This window comes from Chiloscyllium plagiosum, unplaced genomic scaffold (genome assembly GCF_037043375.1).
Source record: "Chiloscyllium plagiosum isolate Xiang-an unplaced genomic scaffold, Cpla_swu_hap1 HiC_scaffold_22, whole genome shotgun sequence".
Taxonomy (NCBI): domain Eukaryota; kingdom Metazoa; phylum Chordata; class Chondrichthyes; order Orectolobiformes; family Hemiscylliidae; genus Chiloscyllium; species Chiloscyllium plagiosum.
In genome coordinates, this window is record NW_028270160.1 from 24,524,630 (window position 1) to 24,552,110 (window position 27,481).

Consider the following 27,481-nt stretch of genomic DNA (forward strand, 5'->3'; position numbering starts at 1 on the left):
CATACATGTACCACCCTCTATGTGGAAAAAGTTGGCCCTTAGGTCTCTTTTATATCTTTCCCCTCTCACCCTAAACCTATGCCCTCTAGTTCTGGACTCCCCGACCCCAGGGAAAAGACTTTGCCTATTTACCCTATCCATGCCCCTCATAATTTTGTAAACCTCTATAAGGTATTTGCTGTTCTATATATGAAAATGTTGACAAAATGATGATGGTGTCACCCTTCACACATTCTGAATTCTGACACTCTGAACATTGTTGGGAACTCCCTTTGGATACTTTAGTAATCTAACCTTCCACTATGGAGCAAGATCAACTCATTCTTGGTTCAGGTACATAACATCAAAGGCGGAGAGATCATTGTCATCTAGACTCAAAACATTAGCTTACTTTCTCACCATGGATGCTGCCTGACCCGCTGTGATCGCCAACATTTTTTAGTTTTCCATAAATAAGATTTTATTTGATTTATTAGAGATGGTTTATAAGTTACCTGAAAATCAATGATGCAGCATTTGTTATTCAAAGCCTGCCACTAACCAGCTCATAGCTCTCATTTGACTGAGAGATTTCTCATCATTTCAACTGATATCTGATGTAGCTGAAGGAAGCCAGATGAAGGGTTTATGCTAGAAACATAGATTCTCCTGCACCTTGGATGCTGTGCTTTTCCAGTACTACACTCTCAACTCCAATCTCCAGCATCTGCAGTCCTCACTTTCTCCTAGTTGATATCTGATGTAACATGCAATGAGGATAGATTTGAGGATAGAGAAAAATCAACTTGCAAATAGGTTTTCCATACAGATTCCAGCATCTACACTAGTTTGCTCCTAAAAGTTATTTGTTATTAGTTTTGTATATTATTAATATTGAATGGCAAAATTTTAATTCTTAAGTTTTTTTAATAGACATTAGTAAGTAGCTTGTTTGACTAATATGTGATAAAATATTTATGGACACACACACCTTTTACAATCAGTCTCAGTGAACAGTGTGTGTTTTCCATCCATACATACTAGAGTCCAGCCCAGAAATGACGGTATACCTTTAATAACCTCAATCAAAACCGGAATTCCCTTGAAAAGGGAGTTATCCAGATCATCCTTGTAAGAAGAGCTACATTGCACTAGCTGACCTACCTTCTTGTTATTCAAGATGAACAATTTCACAGAAGCAATTCTTCACTTTCTATTTTGGGAAGTCTTCTGTGATTGTCACTAGGTTAATATTGTTACTACTCTTCAGATATTAACAACAATAGAAAATACATTAATGAACCAATGCAAAATATCAGTAAATTTCACGTTATTTGGAGTTTACAGCACAATTTTCAATGGTTCAGATTACAGGGAATTAATTTGAACAAGTGGTTTTGCTACTTGGTTTATTAGAGCAAAACAACTGGAAGGAAATCATTTTTACTTGTCTCTTTTATCAGAATCTAAAAATATTTTTATTTTACTTATGAAAGGGTAACTGTTAAAGAAATGCAGACAGCTCAGTCCAAACAGGTTTATTTTTCACACTTCCTTGCCTCATCTTGTGTGGGCCACCCACACTGAGTTAGCAGGCAGTCATTGTATAAAGTCTGATTCACTTACCTACTGACAGATCATTTCATCCACTGCTCCATTTGCTGCAATCAATCCATTCGCCTTGCTCAGATAACTTCTGTTGAAATATCACAGAATTGTTCCCTTATGATTCAGCAAACAACCAGGAAGAGAAAAAATGAATGTTTATGGGGAATTATGATTTGGAGATGCTGATGTTGGACTGGAGTGTACAAAATTAAAAATCTCTCAACCCCAGGTTATAGTCCAAAGGTTCATTTGTAAGTACTAGCTTTCGGGATACTGCTCCTTGATTAGGTGGTTGTGGAGTATAAGATCGTAAGACAAGACAATCTTATACTCCACAACCACCTGATAAAGGAACAGTGCTCCAAAAGCTACTGTTTCCAAATAAACCTGTTGGGACTATAACCTGGTGTTGTGTGATTTTTAATTGTGGGGAATTAGACTTTAAAAGTTCAGCCAATGTCTGTATGCATGAAGGAGGAGAATGTGAGGACTGCAGATGCTGGAGATCAGAGTCAAGAGTGTGGTGCTGGAAAGGCACAGCAGGTCAGGCAGCATCCAAGGAGCAGGAGAACCAACGCTTTGGGCATAAGCCCTTCATCAGGATTGTCCAGAACATTGATTTTCCTGCTCCTTGGATGCTGCTTGACTTGCTGTGCTTTTCCAGTACCTCACACTTGGCTCTGTATGCATAAAACCATATTTCTTTTAGTATATTCCAAATTGTTCAAAACATCCCTTTTATTTTGATGTTCTTAATATTTGAACCCTCCATCACAACTTGTACAAGTAGAATTAGACCATAAGGTATAGGAACAAAATTGGTCATTCAGCCCATCACATCTGATCTGCCATTTGATCATGGCTGATATCTTTCTTAGCCCTAATCTCCTGCCTTCTCCCCATAATTTCTGATCCCTTGATATTCAAGAAGAACCTATCTAGCTCTGTCTTATTAAAATTCAATGATTCGGCCTCCACAGCCTTCGGTGGCAATTTGTTGACAGATTCATCACCTTCTGGCTGAAGAAAATCCTCCTCATCTCAATTCTAAAGGGTCATCCCTTCATTCTGAGGGTGTGCCCTGAAGTCCTCATCTCTCCTTCTAGTGGAAACATCTTCTCCATGTCCACTCCATCCAAGCCTCTTTGTTTTCTCAAAGTATCAAAGCGATGGCCCCTCATCCTTCTAAACTCCAGAGTCCTCAACCTCTCCTTACGAAACAAGTCCCTCATCCCAGAATCCTTCTTGTAAATCTCCTGTGGAACCCCTCCAAGGCCATCACATCCTTCCTTACATACATAGCTCACAGTATTCCAAATATGGCCTGATCAGAACCTTATACAGTGTAAGCAGTACATTCCTGCTCATGTATTCTAGCTGTCTTGAAATGAATGCTAACTGCCAAGTGCACCTGCGTGTTCATCTTATGAGAATCCTAAAGTAGGACTCCTAAATTCCTTTGTGTTTCAGATTTTTGAAGCCTTTCCCTATCCAGAAAATAATCTGTTATCCAATTCTTCCTCCCAAAGTGTGTAACCTTATACTTTCCCACATTGTACTCTATCTGCCACTTCTTTGCCTATTAACCTAGCCTGTCCGAATCCTTCGGCAGCTCCCCCCACCTCCTCAACACTACCTGCCCCTCCACCAATATTTGTATCATCTGCAAGGATTTGTATCATCAGAAAGGAACATGCTATCAGTCATCTTTAATTTTCCTGGGCAATGGTCCCATGCAGTTTCCTGTCCATCTGGTATACTGCCAAGAGCATTAAAACAAAAATTAATTTCAGAACAGGAGAAGAAAGTAAATCAATTCTATTCAGCTCTTCAAGCTCTGGATATCACTCACATTTTTTATTCATGATTTGAGCCAATGTTTTTGTTCAGTCTGCAGAAAAAGCAGTATTTTTTTAAAGTTCAGCCATCTCAATGTGATATTAATTATTACAGTAATTGTATTAAAAGCTTATTCATGCCAAATTTTGACTAGGCTCGGTTTCTGAACAAGCCGCGCTGAAAGCTCCATTTTTGAGTAGTGGGCAGACAATAGACAATAGGTGCAGGAGTAGGCCATTCTGCCCTTCGAGCCAGCACCACCATTCATTATGATCATGGCTGATCATCCTCAATCAGTATCCTGTTCCTGCCTTATCCCCATAACCCTTGATTCCACTATCCTTAAGAGCTCTATCCAAGACCTTTAGGTTAGTTCACTTTGGAAAGGCTGGAATCTCTGTTTTATTGCAAAATCTCAGCAGGAAATTGTTAATTTATTGTTTTTTTTAAAAAAAGAAAACAACATAATCCGTGTACATTTGATCATTTATATAAGTACCCTCATCAAGTCAAGGATAATGTTATTTTTCAGTGATTTGTATATCACTGAAAAGCCCTGCCATTGATCTTCAATAGCAAGACTATGTCTTTCAAACAAACCACAGGCAAGTTTTGCCAGCTGGGGTTATTAAGTCTCTAAGGATGTAATGTGTTTGTAATTAATTTAGAACGATTTGTAGGTGGCTATTTCCTAACATAGCAAATCAAACATATGAAATCTTTATTAATAATAAGAATAATCTTATGTTTCAAACCATTAAATTACTTTTATTGGTCCTGAATCTTAGGTCATTGGCACACATTAAGTTCAGTATGCGGAGCATTTAAACCATAAATTATTCACGGTTTATTATGCTAGCTTTAAGGATTTTATAAAGAGGAAATTATTTAGTGCATTAGACTTACATATATACAATGTGAATATATTAGATTAAGCATACAAACCTAACATTATACTTCACTATTCCTTACTCGATTGCATGGCAGATTTTGTGAGCTTGCAACAGTCTCAAGAGGAAATGACAATGTGGTGCAGAGTAAATTACAGTGCCATCAGTATTGTCTGCCAGAAAGCAGTTGATTTAATGGTCATTATAACATTTAGCAAAGAGAGTGCTGTGATTGTAACCAACAAGCAACCAGCACACTCAGCTGGAATTTGGTTTGTTTGAGCCTCCTATTATAATTAACTTGATAAATTTATAATTGATTATAGGTAGCTGATTCTGAGTTAAAACTGTTTAAGTGAAAAGCGTTTTAATTGTGCCAAGTTCTCTTGAGATTTTTGACAGTCTGTTTCATTTAAAGACACTAAGGTCGACAGAACTCCACAATTATTACTTTTCTCAAACTGAAATCCATGTAGTTTCCATTTCTAGGTGTGGCAGTAAATAGGTCAATTGGTCCTTTCCATACATTCTGTTGTGACAAATTTAAGCATTGGTTTTTTTCAATTATCTGGTATGATTAGATTAGATTCCCTGCAGTATGGAAACAGGCCCTTCAGCCCAACAAGTCCACACCGACCCTCTGAAGAGTAACCTACCCAGACCCATTCCTCTACCCTGTATTTACCCCTGCCTAATGCACCTCACACTTTGGGCAATCTAGCATGGCCAATTCACCTGACCTGCACATCTTTGGATTGTGGGAGGAAACTGAAGCACCCAGAGGAAACCCACACAAACACACATGGAGAATGTGCAAACTCCACACAGACAGTCGTCTGAGGCAGGAATTGAACCAGGGTCCCGAGTACTGTGAGGCAGCAGTGCTAACCACTGAGCCACCATGGTGTGTGCTTTCTTGGCAATCAACATATTGCAGTGGCAAAAGCATGAGAAAGTGGGAAGATGAGTTTTCTATCACAAGTGCCATCCAGCAAAGCCTATTGTATGTGGAAGGATAGATCCCTTATTCACAGACACTCAGTACCTAATTGAGATACCTGGCCCTGGGAATGGGGTCTGCTGAAAGAGAACTCCTTGCTTTTGTTTCTGAATGCCCCTGCCACACATTCTCCTCCCCTCCCCCTGCAATACCTATGCCACCCACGTACATCTTTTCAAGGGTCCAGTACTGATCCATAGAGAGGCCTCAGTGGATTACTTCAGTAATCCTTGGCTGGCAGCTCTCAGGGATAGAATTTCCAGCTGATTAGGTTCTTATCTCAGTGGGAGGTCTGTCACTTTCCTGTCTGTCACTTACTCTGCAGTAGTATTGGGCTTGTCAGTGGAAAGGAGACCTGGGACATTTACTCACACTCGGTGAAAATGAGGACTGCAGATGCTGGAGATTAGAGTCAAGATTAGAGTGGTGCTGGAAAAGCACAGGAGGTCAGGCAACATCCGAGGACCTGAAAAATTGATGTTTCGAGCAGGAGCCCTTCCACCAGATATCCACATAAACATGCTAATTAGGAACAACAATGGCTCTTTGAGCATACCCCCCCCATTTAATAAGTTTGTGGCTGGTTTGTTTGTAAACTGAACTCAACATTTCTGTCCCCCCACAATAATCTTTGACCCCTCCCTTGCATATCAAGGATTTATCTACTTCTACCTTTAAAATATTCAAAGACTCTGTTTCCACCTCCCTTTGAAGAAGAGGGTTCTAATACCGCTGACAGAAACAAATGCTCGACATCACATGAAAGAGTGACCCCTTATTTTTGTAAGGTGACTTCAGTTACTACATTCTCCCTCAAGAAAAAAAATTATCTGTACATCCACCATATCTCACCCCCACATTGATGTTATATATTTCAATCCAGCCATTTTATAACCTTCTAAACTCCACCCTGACTCATTGTTCTTCATAGGATAATCCTCTCATTGTAGTATTAGTTTCATAAACCTTCCATGGACTTCTTTCAATGTATTTATAGCTTACCTTCAATAAGGAGACCACTACTCTGCACAATATCCAGATGTGCTGTCACCAATTCCCTGTACTTTTGTACTGAATTTCCCTTGCAATAATCAAGAACATGCCATTATCTTTCCTTTTTACTTGCTGTAGCTCTTCCTCAATCAGCAAGCAGAAAACATGTTACCTCGACTAGATTCCCCATCCTGTATTTCTGTTCCACTGTGTACATGGTAAAAGCACCTGGAAATGAGGCTTAGTTCTCTATCTGAAATGTTTGCAGCTCTACACTTTTGGCAGATGGCAGCAAGTGTGGCATCTTTGTAAAGAGGCTATGGCTGCCTTACTGCATGAACTGACTATATGTAAATACACCCTTTAGTTATGCTTCACAAATTATCCCTGGGCAGTGGTTTTGGAATTTTAGGCTGCTCCTTAATTTGCTGGTTGGCTTCTCTGAATTTTCTGTTGATTTTTTAAAAATTTGTTGGCTGGGGTGGAATTTATTGCCAATCCACAATTACCTTTGAACTAATTAGTTTGCTGGGTTATTTCAGAGGACAGGGTAAGAGACTACCAAACCATTGCTGTGGGTGTGGAGTCACATGTAAGCCAGGCCAGGTAAGGCTGTCAGACTTCCTTCCTGGAAGACTTTTTTGTGATCCAGATAGTTTTTTGACATTCAACATACGGTCACCATTTGGCCAGGTTTCAGTTTCAGATTTTCTTCTTATTGAATCCAAATTTCACCATCTGCTTTGGTAAGATTTGAGCTCATGTCCACAGAACATTAGTCTGGGACTTTGGATTATTAGTCTAGTGGCATTATCACTATGTAGCTGTCTCCCTTTGCATTAGAGTTGCTGTTTGCAACAGTGTGGCTTCAGGTTGGGACTTCTAACCAGTCTCTTACACAGTCAGCACTTGAAAACATTTTCTCAGGCTGAGGGTCAGATTATTCATGACCAGCTATTCTCCATTTGCTAAGAGTGAACTTGCCAGTGCCACTGAGGAATGGTATGTCACAGTATCTCAGGTGTTGATAAGTCAGAAAGCAAAAGGGAAAGTGAAGACTTTTAGCTCAACTTAATTTCAGATATTAAATACTTTATATGTACAACTTGTGCACCTCTCGCACTTTTGCTGTAAAGCATTATATTGCAGAATATTTCAATGTTTTGTCACACAGTGTTAAAGTGTTAACCTTCAGAAAACCAATTCTTTTCTTCTTTCTATTTCCTCTTTGTTTGCAGCCTACACGATCTTCTTCTGAAAGTATTTCCTCCAGACCTGGTTCTAGCATACCCAGCTCACCTGGCCACACAATTTATGTGAGTAGCTAGTAAAAACATTTATTTTCTTTCGAATTCAGAATGACTACATAAAGAGAATGTAATATGGATGATACAAAAACAGAAGGTGCTGGAGAAACACAGCAGGTCTGACAGTATCTGTAGAGAGTAAACAGAGCTAATGTTTCAAGTCTCAGTGATGCAGAAAATCCTGTGCTCCAGAATCCACTCTCTCAAGGGACCTCTGGCTCAACATATCCAAAGTACTTTGGGTAGAGAATTGGCCTGCTTAGCTTTTGTGGCAATGCAGCCAGGTCATTGGCCAAAATTGTGACATTGACTTCCATGCCTATGTGGTCCAATGACCTTTGCCCCAAAGGTCTCCTTCCCAACTGAGGAAGAGAATCGCAACTGTCCTGTACTATCACCTCAATCATTCATCGTGGAAACTGATGCTTGTTCTGTTGCCCCTTGTGCGGGTAGCTCCTCCATCCAAGGCTCCAAACAGTCCTTCCAGGTGAGACAGAGGACACCTGCCTCTCTTCCAACATAATTTACTGCATCAGGTGTTCCCAGTGTAGTCTTCTGTACATCAGGGAGACCGAATGTAAACTTAGGGAATTAGCATCCAAGCCGGGTTTGCAGGGGCCGACTGGACGTCCCAGTCACCGCCCATTTCAATTCCCACAACCACTCCCTTTTCGACATGACCATCCTTGGTCCCCTCCATTGCCAAAACAAATCACAGCTCCTATTGGAGAAATAACACCTTCTCTTCCACCGAAGGACTCAACACTGATTTCTCCAATTTCAAATAGTCTCCTTCCCCATTCCCGACTACCTTCCCAGCCCCTCACCCTACTTTCCACTGCTCTCTGCCACCAACCGGATTAATTCCTCCCATTGACCAACCAGATCATACCCTCTACCTACCTTACCTATCCCCACTTCACCACTCTATCCCCACCACCCCCTTTATCTGCAGCTCCCCCTATACCCTGTCCTGAAGCAGGGTTACACCCGAAACATCGACTTCTGCACCTCCTGATGCTGCCCGGCTTGCTGTGTTCCTCCTGCCTGTCTTCAGTGGTTAACATGACTGTCTCAGTGCCAGGGAGCCGAGTTTGATTCCACCCTCAGGTGTTTGTGTGGTGTTTGCACATTCTCTCCGTGTCTGCGTGGGTTTCTTCCAGGCGCTCCGGTTTCATCCCACAGTCCAAAAATGTGCAGGTTAGGTGGATTGGCCAAACTAAATTGCCCATAGTGTGTAGGAATATGCAGGCCAGATGGACCATCCATGGGAAATGTTGGTTTACACGGATAGCACAGTGAGGTGGTTCTGGGTGGGATGCTCTGAGAGTCAGAGTGATCCTGATGGGCTGAATGACCTGCTTCCACCCTGTAGAGATTCTGTGATTCTATGATTGTGCTAAGTTAAAAATCACACAACACCAGGTTATAGTCCAACAGGTTTAATTGGAAGCACACTAGCTTTCGGAGCTATAAATTCTGTGTTACGATCGAGCCCTCCACAATCACCTGATGAAGGAGCGTCGCTCCGAAAGCTAGTGTGCTTCCAATTAAACCTGTTGGACTATAACCTGATGTTGTGTGATTTTTAACTTTGTACACCCCAGTCCAACACCGGCATCTCCGAATTATGATTGTGCTGGTTGGCAAGCTTCGCCCTGGTGTCCAGCTCTTGCACAACTGCTGCAGCCAGACTGCACCTTGTCTATAAGAGGTCCAATTTTACTTCATGAGCTGCGGGTTTGCATTAACTGTTGCTTTCACATGCATGCACCAAGGGCACAGCTCATTGACTGCATTCTCTGCATGAGGCTGCACAACAAATCTGACATGTCACATCAAGTTTGCCTGCTGTTTGCCTCCTATTGACAAGCTGTGGAGTCACTATGCTGTGTGATTCCCGCACCAATTTACTGTGCATAAGAACTTATAACTCTTGAATATCCCAAACTGTAATTTCTAGGATGTTATATTCTCTCTGTGCATTTCTTCTAGTCACAAGACTTTATGATGTCATGTATTTTGTGAAAAGAGATATATTGCGTTTATATTGCACTGTTTGTGACCACTACAGTCCTTCTGAAGTGCAGTCATTGTTGTTTGCCAGATAATTTGCACAATGGGACCATGACCAGAAACTCTGTTTTAATATTGACTGAGAGATAAATAATGATCAGGAAAACAAAGATCTATCCCCTGCTCTGCTCTGAAATAGTGCCACGAGATCTTTTGCATCTCCCCGCGCAGGCAGATGGGGCCTCTATTTAATGCCTCACTGAAACGACAGCACCTCTGAAGTGCAGCATTCCCTCTGTACAGTTTTTGAAAGTTTACATAGACTTTTGTGCTCAAGCCTCAGAGTAAGACTTGACCTGGATCCTTGTGAGTCAAAGGTGAGAGTTCTACCACCTGACTCAAAGCTGATGTGGAAAAAAAATTAAAGGTTCAAGTTGATTTCCCAGACAGCAAATGAAACATCAGTTTCACACCGTGGATCCAGTAATGATCTGCAATTGTCTCATTAGAATATTTGATCCTTCAGTGTTGTTTCTGTCTTTATTAGGAGGAATATTATAGCAAAATGTTGCAAATTTGGCATCTTCTCATGAGGCTCTTCTTTCCCTGAAGGCAAGCTGCCAGTAAGTGGAAAATGAAACAAAACTTGGCAGATGTGTGGGAAAATAGCAGTCCTTTTAGCTGTTGAAACTCACTTTTATCCAACTTCCCAGCAATGGACTCAAATGGGCCTGAAACCCTCAGGGTGGTCTTCTTAGGCAGAGGTTGGCCATCTCTGCAGATGTTTGAGGTGGAGTAGAGAAAGCTTCATCTTGCATTGACCTTATGCTACACTGATCTGTGACAGTTTAATGATGATACCACCAAGTAAGATGCACCCAAAAAACATAATGCAAAAGCATACAGACTATTCCATTTCAAACCATGATGCCTGTTATAAACTTGTTAGATATGAGACGATGGTTATTGATTAACTTCATCTGACTTTGAGTGAAGTGACCAAATATCTAACTGCTTAAGTGATGCTGAATATCTCCTGTTATTTTTCCAGGCAAAAGTGGACAATGAGATTCTTGACTACAAGGACCTGGCTGCAATCCCCAAAGTCAAGGCCATTTATGACATTGAACGGCCTGACTTGATCACTTATGAACCATATTTTGGTGCCACTTTTGAGGATAGACATGAACGTCATAGTATGGGAGAGGTATAGTACAACAATAACGCTCTTAATATATCAGTTTGAAAACCCGGTCTCACTCATTGCCCTGACATTTTGAGTCAGTTTCAATTCAGATGTAGATGATGGATGAGACGTCCTCTCCACCTGTCTTTTGACATGCATTTCTGTGATTGCAGCCCATTTTACTACAGGAGGTAAATAGTGAATACTAATTGTACTGTTCCTAGGCAGCTTGCCATGTTGAAGGGTAGGAAGGTACACACAGAAGTCAGACACAGCCTGCACTGTGCTTATAGCAGCCTCATTAACTGGGTGGGCTGAGAGGTCGACAGAGTTGATTGAAGTACTTAGAAAATGTGAAGAATGCACACAAAGAATCAAATAGTTGAACTTAAGGGAGCCATTAACGTTTAAGAGTCTTGAAAATAATGAAACCATTGCCAGACCTTCCAGTTTAACTCGGCTACAACCAATGACTATTTTCTATCACGCTGTACATTCCTGTTTCCTGTCCTAAACTACGATGTTTGTGACCAGGTTGAACAGCCATGGGAAGTTAGGTGATAAGTGGATGATTTTACTGACATCCAATTTTTATACCATCGCTACCATGTACACATGAGGTAATAGGCTGTAAGACGATGATTATCAGCCCCTTTCTAACTAGCAAGGTGTTTGTAAAGAAAGTTTTAAAGCCAACTGATAAATTTTCACTGACTCCCAAATCAGAAGAAAGCAGTTTAAAATAAATGTTATTAAAGATGTGCCAATGAAAGGGGCCTCTGTGTCTTAAAGCTCTGCACTTGAAATCATAGATCTCTAAAGGGATGAGTAGTGTAGGTTAACACTCAATACCGAATGTTAAAAATTAATTCTTTGTTGACAGTCTCAATACGCAAGGAGTGACAACGGCTCGCTTGTTCAAAGTGAAATTGTAAGTTGGTGATTAATGACCATTTTGCACAAGAATGCTTGTGCAATAAAACTTGATTAACCTTCTTTGATTTCTGAGCCTAATAGGTATGGTCAATAGAAATCTGCAGAAAATTGGGTTAACACTCAATAATGTTTTGTTAACCACATAAGATTTAGACCATAACTAACCAATACTTGACAACTGGTGGGAGATAACTGACTACTTGAAATTATTGGGGAATTGCCAATTTCTGTGAGGTTCATAGAAGAACTGAAGCATTTTTCTGCTGACCCTGCCAACTAGACTAACTACTACCTCGTTAAAATAATGGCCTGATTTTTGAGAGAACATAGGAATTTACTTATTGAAATAATAACATCCAGTGAGCTTTCCCTATTGTCAAAAATCATCTTAATTTTACAGTGATATTTCAATTAAAGAAATGTTTTACAAGTTCCATCCTGGATAATTTTTTATACAATTTATATAATTTCTGAAGTTGCTTAACCCTCCAAGCTATGGCTTGTACTGTACATCTGCCACTGCAACTTCCCAAAGGAGCAGTCAGACCAATGATAGCTAAGGTGTAACACATACTTTGCCACACCCATTGTATCACTCCACAATCAGTTTCAAAATCAGCCTCTGGGATTTGAAAATATCTAAAACATTTTCATTTTAAAAACCCAATAGCTATATGACCTGGGTTGTCACACTGCAAGCTCTAAAAATCAAGCCCAAAGTGACTTGTTATTGAATCTGTGGGGCTCTGGATCTTTAAATATTCTGAATGATTGCTGATAATAGTCACTATTTGTTAACTTCATGGCCAATATTTGTCAAGAAAGGTGAAAAATCAAGAATTGAAAATGATTGCTATCTGCGCACCACCACAAGCAGGATTGTGGATCAATGTTACATAGCAATGATTTAAATAAAGTCTGGATCAAACTGCAGTGAATCAGGAAGGCCAACCCCGATGTTCTTGTAACATTAGCCACAATTAGGTTGGTTGGGCCATCTAACATGGACTCACCAGTTTCCAAAAAATAAGGAAGACTGGCAGGTGCCAAAATAGGAAGCCCTTTTAAGGAACAAAGAACAAGCTATCGAACATGTTAAAAAGCCAATCAACAGTGATTTGTCAATGTTCATTCCATTTTTCACAAGGGAGAAAAACACAAGGCCGGAGGAGGCAAAGGGCAGATGGAAAGTCTGACAAGAGGGACTACTGCTGCAAATAGCAGTAGAGTCTCCTCCTGTGGTCCCCAGCATTACAGATCCCAGTCTTCAGCCAATTTGATTTATTCCACGTGATATCAAGAAATGGTTGGACCCATTGGATACTGGAAAGGCTATGGGCCTTGACAACATTTAGGCAATAGTAATGTCTTCTTGTGTAAATGAACCTGCTGCTCTCCTAGCCAAGCTGTTGCAATACAGTTACAACACTGGCATCTACACACAAGGTATGTCCTGTACACAGAAGTAGGACAAATCCAATCAGGTCAATTACTGCCCCCTTAGTCTACTGTTGATCATCCGTAAAGTGATGGAAGTTGCCATCAACAGTGCTAGCAAGCAGCACTTGCTCAGCAATAACCTACTCACTGACACTCAGTTTGGGTTTCACCAGGGTCACTCAGCCCCTGACCTCATGACAGCCTTGGTTCAAATGTGGATAGGAAAGCTGAACTCCAGAGCTGAGAAGATATTGACAGCCCTTGACATCCAGACTGATCATTCCTTCCAGGTGTTGGTCTGTACCCCTGCAGGTCTTGAAAGTTCAAGCACAGATTTTTTTTAGTTCACTCTGGCACTCGGGCATCTCTGGCTATGCCAGCATTCATTGTCCATCCCTAATTACCCAGAGGGAAATTAAGAGTCAACCATATTGCTGTGGATCTGGAGTCACAGGTAGGCCAGACCAAGTAAGGATGGCAGATTTCCTTCCATGAATGATATTAGGGAACCAAATAGAACATACAATGTTACAGTGCAGTACAGGCCCTTTGACCCTTGATGTTGCACCAACCTGTGAAACCAATCTGAAGCCCATCTAACCTATACTTTTCTATTATCATCCATATGTTCATCCAATGACCATTTAAATGCCCTTAAAGTTGGTGAGTCAACTACTGTTGCAGGCAGGGCTTTCTAGGCCCTTGCAACTCTCTGCGTACTCTGTCCTTTCCTACATCTATCATCTTTCAATTTAAAGCTACATCCCCTCTTGACAGCCACCACATCCGAGGAAAAAGGCTCTCACTGTCCACTCTATCTAATGATTTGGAGATGCCGGTGTTGGACTGGGGTGTACAAAGTTAAAAATCACACAACACCAGGTTATAGTCCAACAGGTTTAATTGGAAGCACACTAGCTTTCGGAGCGACCCTCCATCAGGTGATAGTGGAGGGCTCGATCGTAACACAGAATTTATAGCAAAAATTTGCAGTGTGATGTAACTGAAATTATACATTGAAAAATTGATTGTCTGTTAAGCCTTTCATCTGTTAGAATACAGTGATAGTTTCACTTCTTTCATGTGTAAATCACAAAACCTTTTTTAAAGTGCTCAAAACCTGCATACATTCATGTAGAACTCTGAGCTCAAAAACTGCATGAATTTATGTAAAGCTCTGTTATCTCACTTTTTAGCTTAGAATCAACCTAAACATCAGGTCATAGACAGAGAACACAGGGGGCTAACACCTTCAACATATTGTCTAGCTATCACCATTGTTAACAGCTAACTCGAGAATGCAACTTTAAAAAAAAGGTTTTGTGATTTACACATGAAAGAAGTGAAACTATCACTGTATTCTAACAGATGAAAGGCTTAACAGACAATCAATTTTTCAATGTATAATTTCAGTTACATCACACTGCAAATTTTTGCTATAAATTCTGTGTTACGATCGAGCCCTCCACTATCACCTGATGAAGGAGCATCGCTCCGAAAGCTAGTGTGCTTCCAATTAAACCTGTTGGACTATAATCTGGTGTTGTGATTTTTAACTTTGTACACTCTATCTAATCCTCTGATCATCTTGCATGTCTCTATCAAGTCACCTCTTCTGTCTAACGAAAACAGCCTCATGTCCCTCAGCCTTTCCTCATAAGACCTTCCCTCCATACCTGGCAACATCCTGGTAAATCTCCTCTGAACCCTTTCCAATGCTTCCACATCTTTCATACAATGCAACAGCCAGAACTGTCTGCAGTATTCCAAGCCATGACCTCATGGCTCTGAAACCCAATCCCTCTATCAATAAAAGCTAACACACTGTACCCCTTCTTAACAACCCTATCAACCTGGTGGCAACTTTCAGTGATCTATGCATATGGACACCAAGATCTCTCTGCTCATCCGCACTACCAAGAATTATAACCATTCGCTAGTATTCTTTATTTCTGTTACTCCTTCCAAAGTGAATCACCTTACACTTTTCAGCATTAAGCTCCATTTGCCAACTCTCAGTCCAACTCTGCAGCTTATCGATGTCCCTCTGTAACCTGCAACATCCTTCTGCACTGTCCACAACTCCACTGACCTTCATGTCATCTGCAAATTTACATCCTCTACGCCCTCATCCAGGTCATTTATAAAAATGACAAATAATAGTGGTCCCAAAACGGATCCTTGTGGTATACCAGTAGTAACTGAACTCCAGGATGAATATTTCCCATCAACCACCACCCTCTATCTTCTTACAACTAGCCAATTTCTGATCCAAACCATTAAATCACCCTCAAACCATGCCTCCATATACTCTGCAATAGCCTACAAAGGGGAACCTTATCAAATGCTTTGCTGAAATCCATTTTCACCACATCAACCGCTTTACCCTCCTGTTTGGTCACCTTCTCAAAGAACTCAATAAGGTTTGTAAGGCACGACCTATCCTTCACAAAACCATGTTGACTATTCCTAATCAGCTTATTCCTTTCTAGATGATTCTAAATCCTATCTCTTATAACCTTTACCAAAACTTTACCCACGACCGAAGTAAGGCTGACAGATCTATAATTTCCAGGGTTGTCTGTACTCCCCTTCTTGAACAAGGGGACTACATTTGCTATTCTCCAGTCTTCTGACACTATTCCTGTAGGTAATGACGACAAAAAGATCAAAGCCAAAGGCTCTGCAATCTCTTCCCTATCTTCCCAGAGAATCTTCGGATAATTCCCATCTGCCCCCAGCAGACTTACCTATTTTCACACTTTTCAGAATTGCTAACACCTCCTCCCTCTGAACCAGTCCAGTCTAATAACCTGTATCGCAGTATTCTCCTTGACAACATTGTCTTTTTCCTGTGTAAATACTCTTGGAAAATACTCATTTAGTGCCTCCCCTATCTCCTCAGACAACTTCCCACTACTGTCCTTCCTCTAGTCTGAAAATCGATAATGGTTTCATAGGCATCACGAGACTCCTAATTCCAGATTTTTTTAGTGAATTCAAATTCAACCATCTGCCATGGTGGGATTTGAACCCAGGTCCCTAGAACATTAGCTGAGTTTCTGGAATAATAGGCTAGTGATAATACCACTTGCCCATTGCCTTCCCATGTATTGTAAGATCCAAACATTTAGATATGTGATGAAAGTTATTGCATCCACTTCTCTTTCAAGTAGTGAATTCAAGATCCCAGCACACCTAGATAAACAAAATTTCCTTAACCTCCCTTTAAGTTTTCTTCTAATCACGTTAAATCTCCATCCCATCATATTGACCTCGCTGCTCAGGGAAGTAGGTCTGCCCTATCCATTCTGTTTAGGTCCACATCATTGTATATACCTAGGGATATTACAGGGGTAGCTCCTCCCTTTAGCATTTCTGAATTTCACTTACTAAATAAATTTTACCTCACAGTTTTTAAGCATTGCCACAGCCCTTGGTGAAATATTGTTTGTTCCGCTGAGCTGCTACTATTATGATCTGCCATCTTCTGTCCTGAACTTTGGCTGTCACTCCCTAGTACCAACACTAAAGGAACTGGAAACGCTAATTTCCTGCCAGTCTTCATAATATGTTAGATATGCCAAAATCCATTTGCTGTCAATATGTGGCATAATCTGATTTTTTTTGATGTGACATTTATTGCTGCATCTTCAGTCCAATCACAGGGTTATAGAGTCAATATTTGTGGCAGCGATGTAAAAGAAATGAGACATTACCATTGACTCGAGAAGTATCTTGCCCTGGCAGCTGCTGCTGACACCACTATTCACTATTGTATCTGATTTTGGATAGGCTTAGTGCATTATTTGATGCCAGTGATGCGATTTTCCACTTTATGCTTATTACGCACTTTTCTCAGCCATCAGAGAGAATCTGGAGTCATGAACCAAAGGCTGCTTCACCAAACAGCTAGACTGTAGTTACATTTTAGGTAATTGATTTTTAAAAAGCCAGGAAGAAGATAAGGAGACTCTTAGTGAAATCAGCAAGTTGTCCTGATTTGGGATTGTTATGCTCCCAGCTGATGGTAATACTAGACAGATCAATTTATACAGTGACACCTGGCTTGATAGGCCATAAGTTTTAATTTTGCAATTTGATTCCTGAAGCAGTTGGTTATATTCCCACAAGGCTGCCAATGTACTTTTAATAAAGAGATATAAATTTAATACACCAAAGAAAAGAAACAAAACAATGTAACTTGGGAAGAGCTTATCATAAACTACAACAAGACAAATTCAGTCCTTTTCCCAGCAGTATGTTTTATAGACAGCGAAGCATCATGTCTATCCTCACTTTAAAATGTCATACTCCACTGAAAACATCCTTAATGCTTTCTTTCGGCGGCTTCCTGTACATTAACCAGATATGATTCTCTCCATCTCTCCCTGAGACATATGGACACAGATTAATTCACTAAATTTTCCCTGACTTTGACTACTATGAGGTTGCTATATAGTCCATCTGCTGAATGGATCTTTTATTCTGAACTAAATCTGACCCCACTTTCTGAAGGTCCTAAAGCTTACATAAGTAAATACTTCAGGAATTATCTCACCCATTGGTTTGCTCGTCATTTAGGTCAAATCGTGTGCTTTCTTAAGACTGACTTGGCACAGTGCTGAAAAAATGACTTCCTGACCCTTCTTAAAAAAAGAAACTCCCAATCACAGCACTAAAACCAAAAATCCAGTTTTCTGGATTTGCTTTTGATTCCTATTTCTAAAACAATAAATATGTTATGAACCTACAACACAAGAAGTTTTGCTTAAAAGGGTGATGGAAGTGAAATCAATAATAATTTTCAAGGGTGAAGTAGATATACAGTAGACATAAAAAGAAAAATAAACATACAGAGCCATGGCCATGTGGACTCCTTTTATGCGATGTGATGATTCTGTGTGATGTTGGTACTGGGGATGTCCAAACTACCTCTAACATTTCATGGAAACTCTTCAAGTAGAAGCAGTTGTATCATATTCACCTAAAATTGCATTCTATTTTTAAAGAATGGTCAAAAACATTTCTCCTGATGTGTTAGTTTATCTGCATTAGGTATATCTTCACAATTTATACCAATAACAAAAGTCAACAAGTGCAATTGTCTCCTAAAACTGAGAGGCTGTTTCCACAATCTCATTTTATATGAATATGCCACTAGTATTTAAAATGGAGAGGTGCTGATAGCCCAGGATTCTATTAAACATAGACTCCATATAACTTTACTCCAGTAGTAACAAAAACAGTGATGGATTTCCACTGCAACTGCCAGGCTTATTGCTGATATCACATTAAACACATCATGTTTTTCCCCAAAAGCTTATTACGCAAAATATACAGCAGGCATATATACAGCAGAGAAGATCAAAATTTATCAGAATACGAGAAGGCAAAATGCAGGAAAAGACCTTTCATAAGCAGTCAATATATCAGTATGTAGCTCCATGAGTGCTACATGATCTCTGTGCTTTTCCAGAGTGATCATTCTCCACATGAAAATTGTAATAAGGAGCACTGGCAAAGTAGTCAAGTGTAGAGGCCATTGTAGCTCAGCTTAGGTTCTGTTGTTCAAGATCAAATGCTGAGCTGCACCAAGATTTATTAGATGGTGAGCATGATTGAGAAATTTGGCTGATTTATATTTTCCCTGTTGTAAGCCAAGAGTGCTGAGGCCACTTGTAGCACTCTGCTGCCAATGTGAGGACAGCTGGCTTAGCACAGATTGGAACGAGTGAACGTCCCTATTTTATATACTCAGTACAGTATATACTGAGCTATCAGGGTGGATGCAAACAACACACGAAAACTGAACAAACAATTAGATTTGAAATGCATATTCCAAAAGGAGTTTTGAAGTGGGAGCAATATAGTTCTCTTAACAGAAGGAAAATGTTGGCTTTTCGTTGTTACTGCATGCCAAAACCACCTCTTGCATTTCTCCACTATTAGTTTCCTTTTCTATCTCTATTATTAATTCACTTTTGTGGAGAGGTTGAAGAAGGAGATAAAAGATCATTTTGTGTTGAAATTCCTGAAGATAATTGAGAATTCATGTTTACTTTGAAATGGTAATCATGCTGTTTTGAGTACATTTAATTCACATGTTCAATTGCCCTCAAATGCAGCACTGATTCGAGAACAATGATCATTTGGGAGTACTAATCGAGTTCAACATTTATTTTTGTAGATATTTTCTGATCAATCTGTTCTGAGATGTTATTACACTCCTCTAGAGTAGGTAGGCTTTCTGTGGTTATAAAAAAAGTAATGATAAATTAACAATGTTCCTGACAACCACTTTGCATCTTTTAACTAATGAGAGAGAATGTAGGTGTTGGATAATTATTTAATTGAATGAATACAAAACACTCCTGAAAATATTCCCCCACCCACTCAGAGTTCCATTTATGTTTATATTAAAACATGATTACAAACATACATTTTATTATTCTATGCAATATGGGAAATTTTCTGCCAATTTACATCTCTCTCCAATTTGCCTGCTTTGGTGCCATCAATGAACAGGATACGTTTGCAATTTGGAATAGCTCTATTCATTTTCATGTGAATTATAACCTCAAGGTCACTATGTAGCTGATCCAAATCAAGAAAAAGGCACATTAGTAGTTGAATACACTGCATGCTTCCAGTAATGTTTTGACAGGATCACCTTTACTAAATTGTGTTACCCAAATATCAGAATCAAATGAGGAGGCGATCACAATGTGTACAGTACATAGTTGAAACTCTGTTTGCATATGCACAATATTTTATTATGGTTGTTAAATAGCTGCTTACCCTAGCTCATGCTTTGTTGATGTACTTTCACTACCAAAATTGTTAATTTGCATCTGTATTGTTATTGCATAAATGTCAACTTTTTTTATCGTAATGTAATTTTTATTTTACCATAAAGCATTTGTTTCTAAATATATATCCTAAAACAATTTGAGAATTTTTTGATGAGTCATTTTCTGAGACACCATCAGTTTCTGTATGATGTTACCAGGAAAATGGTTTTACATGTTTGTTTCTTTTCTAATATCTCACAGTCGCCAAGGACACTTTCCCCTACACCTTCCACTGAGGTCAGTAAATCCCTTCATGTTTAGTTCTCAGCCTTATCTTTTTCACAGTATTCATTTGCTTTGTGCAATAATGTGACTTCAGTGGTTAGAATTGTGACATTTAGTCAAAAGGTTCTTACTGAATACTGAAACAAACACTTTGCAAACAATAACATTTGTCGCCAGATTTACGCTCCCCCACTTTCAATCTTTTGGTCAAGTTGGAGAAAAATTGTCAATATTGGAATTACACAAATAGAATATGAAGAAGAAAAGACAAGATAATAATTTAGGTTAATGTTGAATTATAATGGGGGTTATCACTCAATGTTTTCACTTGCCTTTGGTTTTTGTTGTAATTGACATTTTAGCATTATTTTATAATTTCTGTATGTAACACTGTAAATGCTATAAACAAGTTAACTGTTAGTGACTGCTGTGAATGTTTTTGGGTTGATGGGATAGATCTTTACTACCGAACATAGCTAAGTAAGGCAAATATAGATAAAAGGGACGAGTCCATTACAGAAATGTCCATTAACAACAAAATGCCCATTAATTGGAATACTTTATATTCAAAATGCCGCTGTGCACTTTCATGTTGTTTCTACAGTACTTGTGTCTTGTATTTCCACTAATGTAAAAATATTATAAATTAGAGGTAACAATGGTAGTGTCATGACCTTAGTTCTGGTCTCTAATAGTAATATTGCTCAGTCAGTAACCAATGAGAATGAAGGTTCTTAGCCTGTATTGTCCTGAAGAATAATATTTGTAAAACAAATAGACATTACCCTTCTTTGATTCACAAATCCTGGAAGTTTCGGACACTTAAAATGAACACAGTACTGTGCATGTAGTGATACACAATCCATGGCATTTTGTAACAGACTCTGTCAATATAAATTCTGATTTAAATCTCCCTCTTTTGCTCCCCCCACCTGCTATGATATGCAACAGTCTATTGCTGTTATATATACTGGTTATATATAACTGTATAACCAGTTATGAGAGAGAGAAACACTGTCACCAGTTTTCCTATCCCGTCTTCAACAGTCTGAATGCAACCTATCCAAAATTAAGGGCTCACTGAATGGACACTGGCCTATGACTGCCATTGGCTGTTTCACAGACTTCCATTGTTGTTTCACAGACTTCCATTGTTGTTATTTGGTTGCATGTCTAACGTGTGCTTAGTCTCACTCCAGAATGCCAGGTCTGTGAAATCCAAAGCAGGTATCCCAGAAAATGCATTACTTTTGTATCTTCAATCAGACAGGCCAAACCACCACTTACATACACCAGATAATCAAGTTTAATTCAAACTCAATCAAAGATAAGCACAGATTATTCAATCAGATACTTGGCCCAAACAGTGAAGAGCATTACCCGATGTACACTCACAATTAATCAAATTGACCTCTACTCTCAAGGAAACCTTCTGTGTTGTTTCACTGTCTCATAAGTGTGCATTGCATTTGTCTTTCTGCACAGCTGTTATGTCTGAGAAATATGCCAAGGCTTCAAAAAATGGAAAACACAAGAAGGCTAGCAGCTTTTTTTATACCTTCATCTCTGTCATTTGAAATTCTCTTCCAAAACCATTGCACCTCATTGTTGACCTTTTTCTAGCTTCACTAGCTGTCTTCCTCCTCACTGTCAACTTCCCTGTCTTGCAATGTTCTGTAAGCTGTTTAGATGGAATTTTTACCTGTGGTTTTACTTTCAATAATAGTGAGTCATTATGAATTAGCTTTGCTTAAAGATTTTTTTTTACTTGGTGTTTTTCACTTGCCTGGCCAAGAGTACAACTGTGGTTATGCAGCAACATCCTTTCACTTTCTACTGAAGTAGAATAATAATTACTTTTATCAAATCTGGAATAAGCGTTGTATTTCTTGGAGCTTTCTACATCTCTGTAATGTTGACCAAAAAGACAGCTCATAAAGAAGTTGAGGGAGTATTGAGGGGCCACTGCTTTTCTGAATCTATCTGAGCCAATGTTAGTGGAGCATTATTAACTTGGAAATGAAAAGACTCTACAGGGGCAAAAGTACAAACTGTTTCTCATAAGGTTTAAAGTAATTAAAAACAGTTTTTCAATGAAAATGGTGGTTGATGTGAATGTCAGACTGTTTAAAAGCTCAAAATAAACCAATTGTAGATTTTAACCAAAATAATAGCAGAAATGCAGCTGAAGACACATTAGTTTGCTTCACTTGCTGTTTGTTCTCGTGTGGTTTCTCTCCAATTGGGACAGCTGCAAGAACTAAAGAAGTAATATTGGCGAAGTGCATCACAGCTGGTAACAAAACTAGTGACTTGTGATAAAATAAATTGCATGATTCCCTAAAACAATGTGTATGTTTGGAACACCCAAACATCTGGGACTTGTTGCACATTTCAAATCAAGATTAATGTTTCCAGATGACTTGTATTGAGATTGGAAAGAAAAATGAATAGGACAGTTTGACAAAAACAGTGATGAAAGGCACATTGAAATTAGCCCCTATAATTAATTTTACTAAACTGTTGACTGTTTTCTTTATCACTGATACCCATCTAAAGCATGTAGTTTTAAAAAAAAGACTTTTCATATTCATGGGTGTGCCAGTCTAGGAAGATTAGAGAACACAAAAGCTTCAAAAGAGCTAAAAACTCAAATACAGACTTATGCAGAACATTTATGACGTGACCTTTTTAAGAAGTAATTGGACTAATGTACTAATGGATTGTAGAGATTCCTACTATTTTTTTCTATTGGTATTGGAGAAAACAAGGCATAAATACATGAAAACCTCATAGGAAAACTTAGTTTTGAAGACATGAGCAGTCCCCCAGGAAATGTTGCATTTTGATGTGACATACTTGTTAGTATTTTGAAGTCTATAATGAACATTTTCTTCATATTTTACCTAGCAAAGAGAGATACGTTATTTAATCCTATTGAAAAACGTGACCTATTTGTCATTTGAGAATTAATTATTTGCTTCATATTTGAAGTCCTCTTTCTCTCAGGAGCGCAGTACTGATTTATAACTGAGAGGAATGGTTTCACGTTTCTCTTTTCCAAAACAAAATCTCAAATATCAAACAGAGAATTCAAGTCTAGTCTTTGTGATTGTGGGGTCTTTCCAGTTAGAGCTATGAACAATAAATTTATAATTGTACCAGTCTTTCATAATTCCAATCCTCCATCTACTCTTAGTCTGGTTAATTTAAATGCCCTTATACTCAGGAATTTCTATTCAAAAGAAATATAAATGGCATTTTGTTTTCCATATGCCATCACTTCCACCAGAAACTAGTTGATCAGTAATTCTATCCTTCATAGTGGCATGTTCCCATTTCAGTTTCAATTCTCTCCCAATGCTCAGAAAAGCAACCCTTCTTCCCATCGATGTTCTGCCTTCCCAACTTGATGAAATAGAGCTAATGGACTCAAGCCTTTGCTTTCAATGAAACACGTGGCAAAATGAGCTACTTTGAGAAATGTTTTGCTTTACCCCAAGATTCCACTCAAACTTACTTGCATTTCGCAATGCTGAAAAACTTGATTTGTCAGTAAAATTCTGTTTTATAACTTGGTAGATTGTAGAATGATAATTTGATAAGATATTATTAAAACGGCTCAGAATGTTTGTTTTACAAAGAAAAATATTTTAAATTTCAGAGCCAATTCAGCACTTGTGGGAACCTCTTTTGCTTCAGTAAGCTCAGTTGGCTGACTGGCTACTTTTCAATGCAGAGTGATATTAACCTTGCAGGTTCAATTCCTATGCTGCTGAGGTCACTATGAAAGCCCTGCTGTGTGGACTTCACCTGAGGTGGGGCCACCCTCAGGTTAATCTTATCACTAATCATCTATGTCTAACATAGTGCAGACTATGGAGACTCCCTTCTGAGAAATTTAACTTTAAAATACTGAAAGTGACATTTGAAAATATCCAGAACTATTTTCTACTTATATTGGTGTTAAAAATCCGTTTCTTAGTAATATGAGTAACACTCAAAACATTTAAAATGTACCTGTTAGTGTTTGAGCACCCAAAGCATCTAGCTTAATTTTTGTAGCATCTGCAAAGTCCAATGAACAATTGTAGACTGTGGGAACACCCAATGGTGATGAATTCATCCTGGCTTGTAGCCAATTTTGTGGGAGGTTCTTCATTCCAACCTAATGGTTTTCGACTTAGCACAAAAAATCTCATAAACTCTAGTTTCCTACTCAAGTCACAGGTTGTCCCAAATGCTCCTGGTTCGTGATGGTTCTTTCTCCATCAACGCCTTTACTTGGACCACATCCAAAGCTAATCAAAGTTTAGACAATGTAAGACAGCAACTTAGGGGCAAATCTCCCTGCTTCTATATTCCCTTCAGCATTGGGGTGGCTGGTATGCCTGAACACTTATCCTTGGAAATGCTGCATGACATTGAGAGCAAAATGATGTTGTGAATTGAATCTTCAGTGTCCCAGTGGTACCCATCCAATGTGCAACCCAATTGTTCGAGACTGTTACAGTCTTGGAAAATATAATATTAATAGTTAATTAACTGCCAACTATGCCACATCTATCTTTCATTATTAATACTTACATAATTCTGTTTCTATTGTCTACTAAATTCTCCCCTGAATTCATTGTAAATGTGCCACTTGCTTCGTCTGGCTTGTCTGACCTGAGTGTTACATATATGTAATATGTTTTAGGGATACCATGATGTGCGTGATCGAATGGTGCATAGATCCTCCAGCCAAAGCTCCATCAGTTCTCCCAGTTACACTCGTCACTGCTATACTCCCACTGTGGCTCGCTCTCCACAGCATTTTCACAGACCTGGTAAGTGAAACAACCCAATTGCAGAACTCTAAAAGCACAAGAAAATGGGGCATTTTTATAAAGAGAATATTTGAAGTGGTGAATCACAGTGAGCTTTCTTGCAGGTTTGAAGAATTCATTTGTTTTTGCTGTTGTACTGTATCACATTTGAGAGATAAGGTAACCAACTATCTTAAATGATGATGTCAGTTCTCAAATACAGCAAATTACTTTTTAAGATGTTACTTTTATTTTATTTAGTGCTAATGGGGTGGCACAATGGCTCAGTGGTTAGCACTGCACCAGGGTCCCAGAATCGATTCCAGCCTCGGGTGACTGTCTGTGTGGAGTTTGCACATTCTCCCTGTGTCTGTGTGGGTTTGCTCCAGTTTCCGCCCACAGTCCACAGATGTGCCGGTTAGGTGGATTGGCCATGCTAAATTGCCCATAGTGTTAGGTGCATTAGTCAGAGGGGAATGGTTCTGGCTGGGTTACTCTTCAGAGGGTCGGTGTGGACTTGTTGGGCCGAAGGGCCTGTTTCCACACTGTAGGGAATGTAATCTAAAGTACTTTGTAGAATATTCTTGGCTAATAGAAATAATTGCAATTCTATTAAACTATATAGGATATAATAACATTACAGTTGCATGGTGTTTAACTTTCTGCAGTGCTCACTCAGCATGTGGACAGGTGTAACATTGGCTACTATCAGTAGCGGTGCTGCCACACAATTTTTGGTGATGGATGTTGATGTCCCTCTCCCAGAGTACATTCTGACCCCTTGTTTCCTCCTAATGGTGTGCAACATGAAGAACTGCTGATTCATGCTTTTACTATTTCCCAAACTCTGTGATGTTATGTGTACTGTATTGAATGTCCAGGGCTCCTATGGTGCCTGAGCTTGTATGGATTTCATAGAGACAGGCTCCAAAGGGAGCTTTCTCCTTAAGTGGCTGTGCCAATGCAGGACAGAGAGCAGGATATAATTTACTCCCCCTTCTGAGTCTGGGGTGGAGAATGTGTCCTGGGACTCTCACTATCTCCCTCCTCCTGCTGAGTGTATCGGGCTGCTTCATCCTCTAAATATTCCCAGTCCACCTCACCCCTTTCTTCCACATTGTCTTGCAATTGTACCAGATGGTGGGTGCATATAAAACCTCATTGGCTAGATAACTGGGACTTCAATAACTGATAACTGAGCTATCTGCCACTGGCACCGAGCATGCTGTGCATTCCTGTCTCAGTTTTCAGTTTGAGCTTGGTGAAGGACCTTAATGGCTGACTGTAAATTCTTACAGTTAAGAGTGTGGTGCTGGAAAAGTACAGCAGGTCAAGCAGCATCTAAGGAGCAGGAAGATTGACGTTTCAGGCAAAATCCCTTCAACAGGAACCATTCCTGATGAAGGGCTTTTGCCCAAAACATCAATTTTCCTGCCCCTCGGATGCTGCCTCTCCTGCTGTGCTTTTCCAGCACCACACTCGTGACTATAATCTCCAGCATCTGCAGTACTCACTTTCACCTGTAAAGTCTTATACTTTGTCTCTATCTCTTGGGACTTTTCTTGTGCTGTCTCCATTTCCCTATTAGCCCTTTCCTTTTCAATGTGCGCATTTTAAAATTGCATCAAATAAACCATTTGGACCTGGATTTGTGCCTCCAGGGTCTTTAAATTCTGAATTCTGTTGTCTTGCTGCAACCCTTATGTTTTTAAATCAGTACTCTCCTTGCCTAAAGGACAGATAAAAAACCAGATCATTAAACTTTTAATTCTAAATTTTTATTGGATTTAATAGGTGGTTGGATTTAAATCTTTTTTAAAAATGACTTTCACTTCAGTATATTTTAAGGCATTGCACTGTGTTGTAGTGTGTTGTTTTCTCCTGATGCCACTCACCAGGCATGTGGATATTTAACGAACACAATGAGGTCTGAAAAGGAGGCAGGGTTGTCTGGTTGGGATGGTGTCAGCCTCCATGTCACATAAGCGCCTCCATTGACTCAGTATACATGGGCCACCTCACATATCACCTGCTGGGGATAAATATGTAATCGGGGTGGAGTGGGGCAGAAGAGTAAATGCCATTTTGTTATTAACTTTGCCTGTCAACTCTCTGTCAATCAAGCAATGTTTCCCTTGGCGCATTGCTGTTTCAACATTCTAATACGTCTGGACTGTCAGTGAGGATTGTATAGTGAGGCTTGGCTGAGAACTCAGTTATTTATCAGAATATCAGGCACCAGGGGAAACAATGCTTGACCTACAGCTCTGGCTCTCTAACCTGTTCTGTCAATTGCACAATGTTTAAGGATCTGGAGGATTGACACATTTATTGGGCTGTAGCAAGTAATTTTATAAATGAATAACTATTATTTCAAAAGCATTTTTTAACACATTTCAT

General features: G+C 39.4%; 1 protein-coding gene across 14 annotated transcripts in view; it reads left to right on the forward strand.

The window, feature by feature from the left end:
* ablim1b (actin binding LIM protein 1b) overlaps nt 1–27,481 on the forward strand; it is a 422,940-nt gene that overhangs the window by 356,656 nt on the left and 38,803 nt on the right. For 8 of the 14 annotated variants that reach the window (XM_087998851.1, XM_087998857.1, XM_087998850.1 and 5 more), the window contains exons 9-13: nt 7,548–7,625; nt 10,684–10,839; nt 11,702–11,749; nt 20,250–20,285; nt 24,973–25,102. In XM_087998851.1, coding sequence (XP_087854977.1) covers nt 7,548–7,625; nt 10,684–10,839; nt 11,702–11,749; nt 20,250–20,285; nt 24,973–25,102 — 448 coding nt within the window. The remainder of the gene's footprint in view (nt 1–7,547; nt 7,626–10,683; nt 10,840–11,701; nt 11,750–20,249; nt 20,286–24,972; nt 25,103–27,481) is intronic. The other 6 variants (XM_087998859.1, XM_087998853.1, XM_087998854.1 and 3 more) reach the window with 2 other exon arrangements.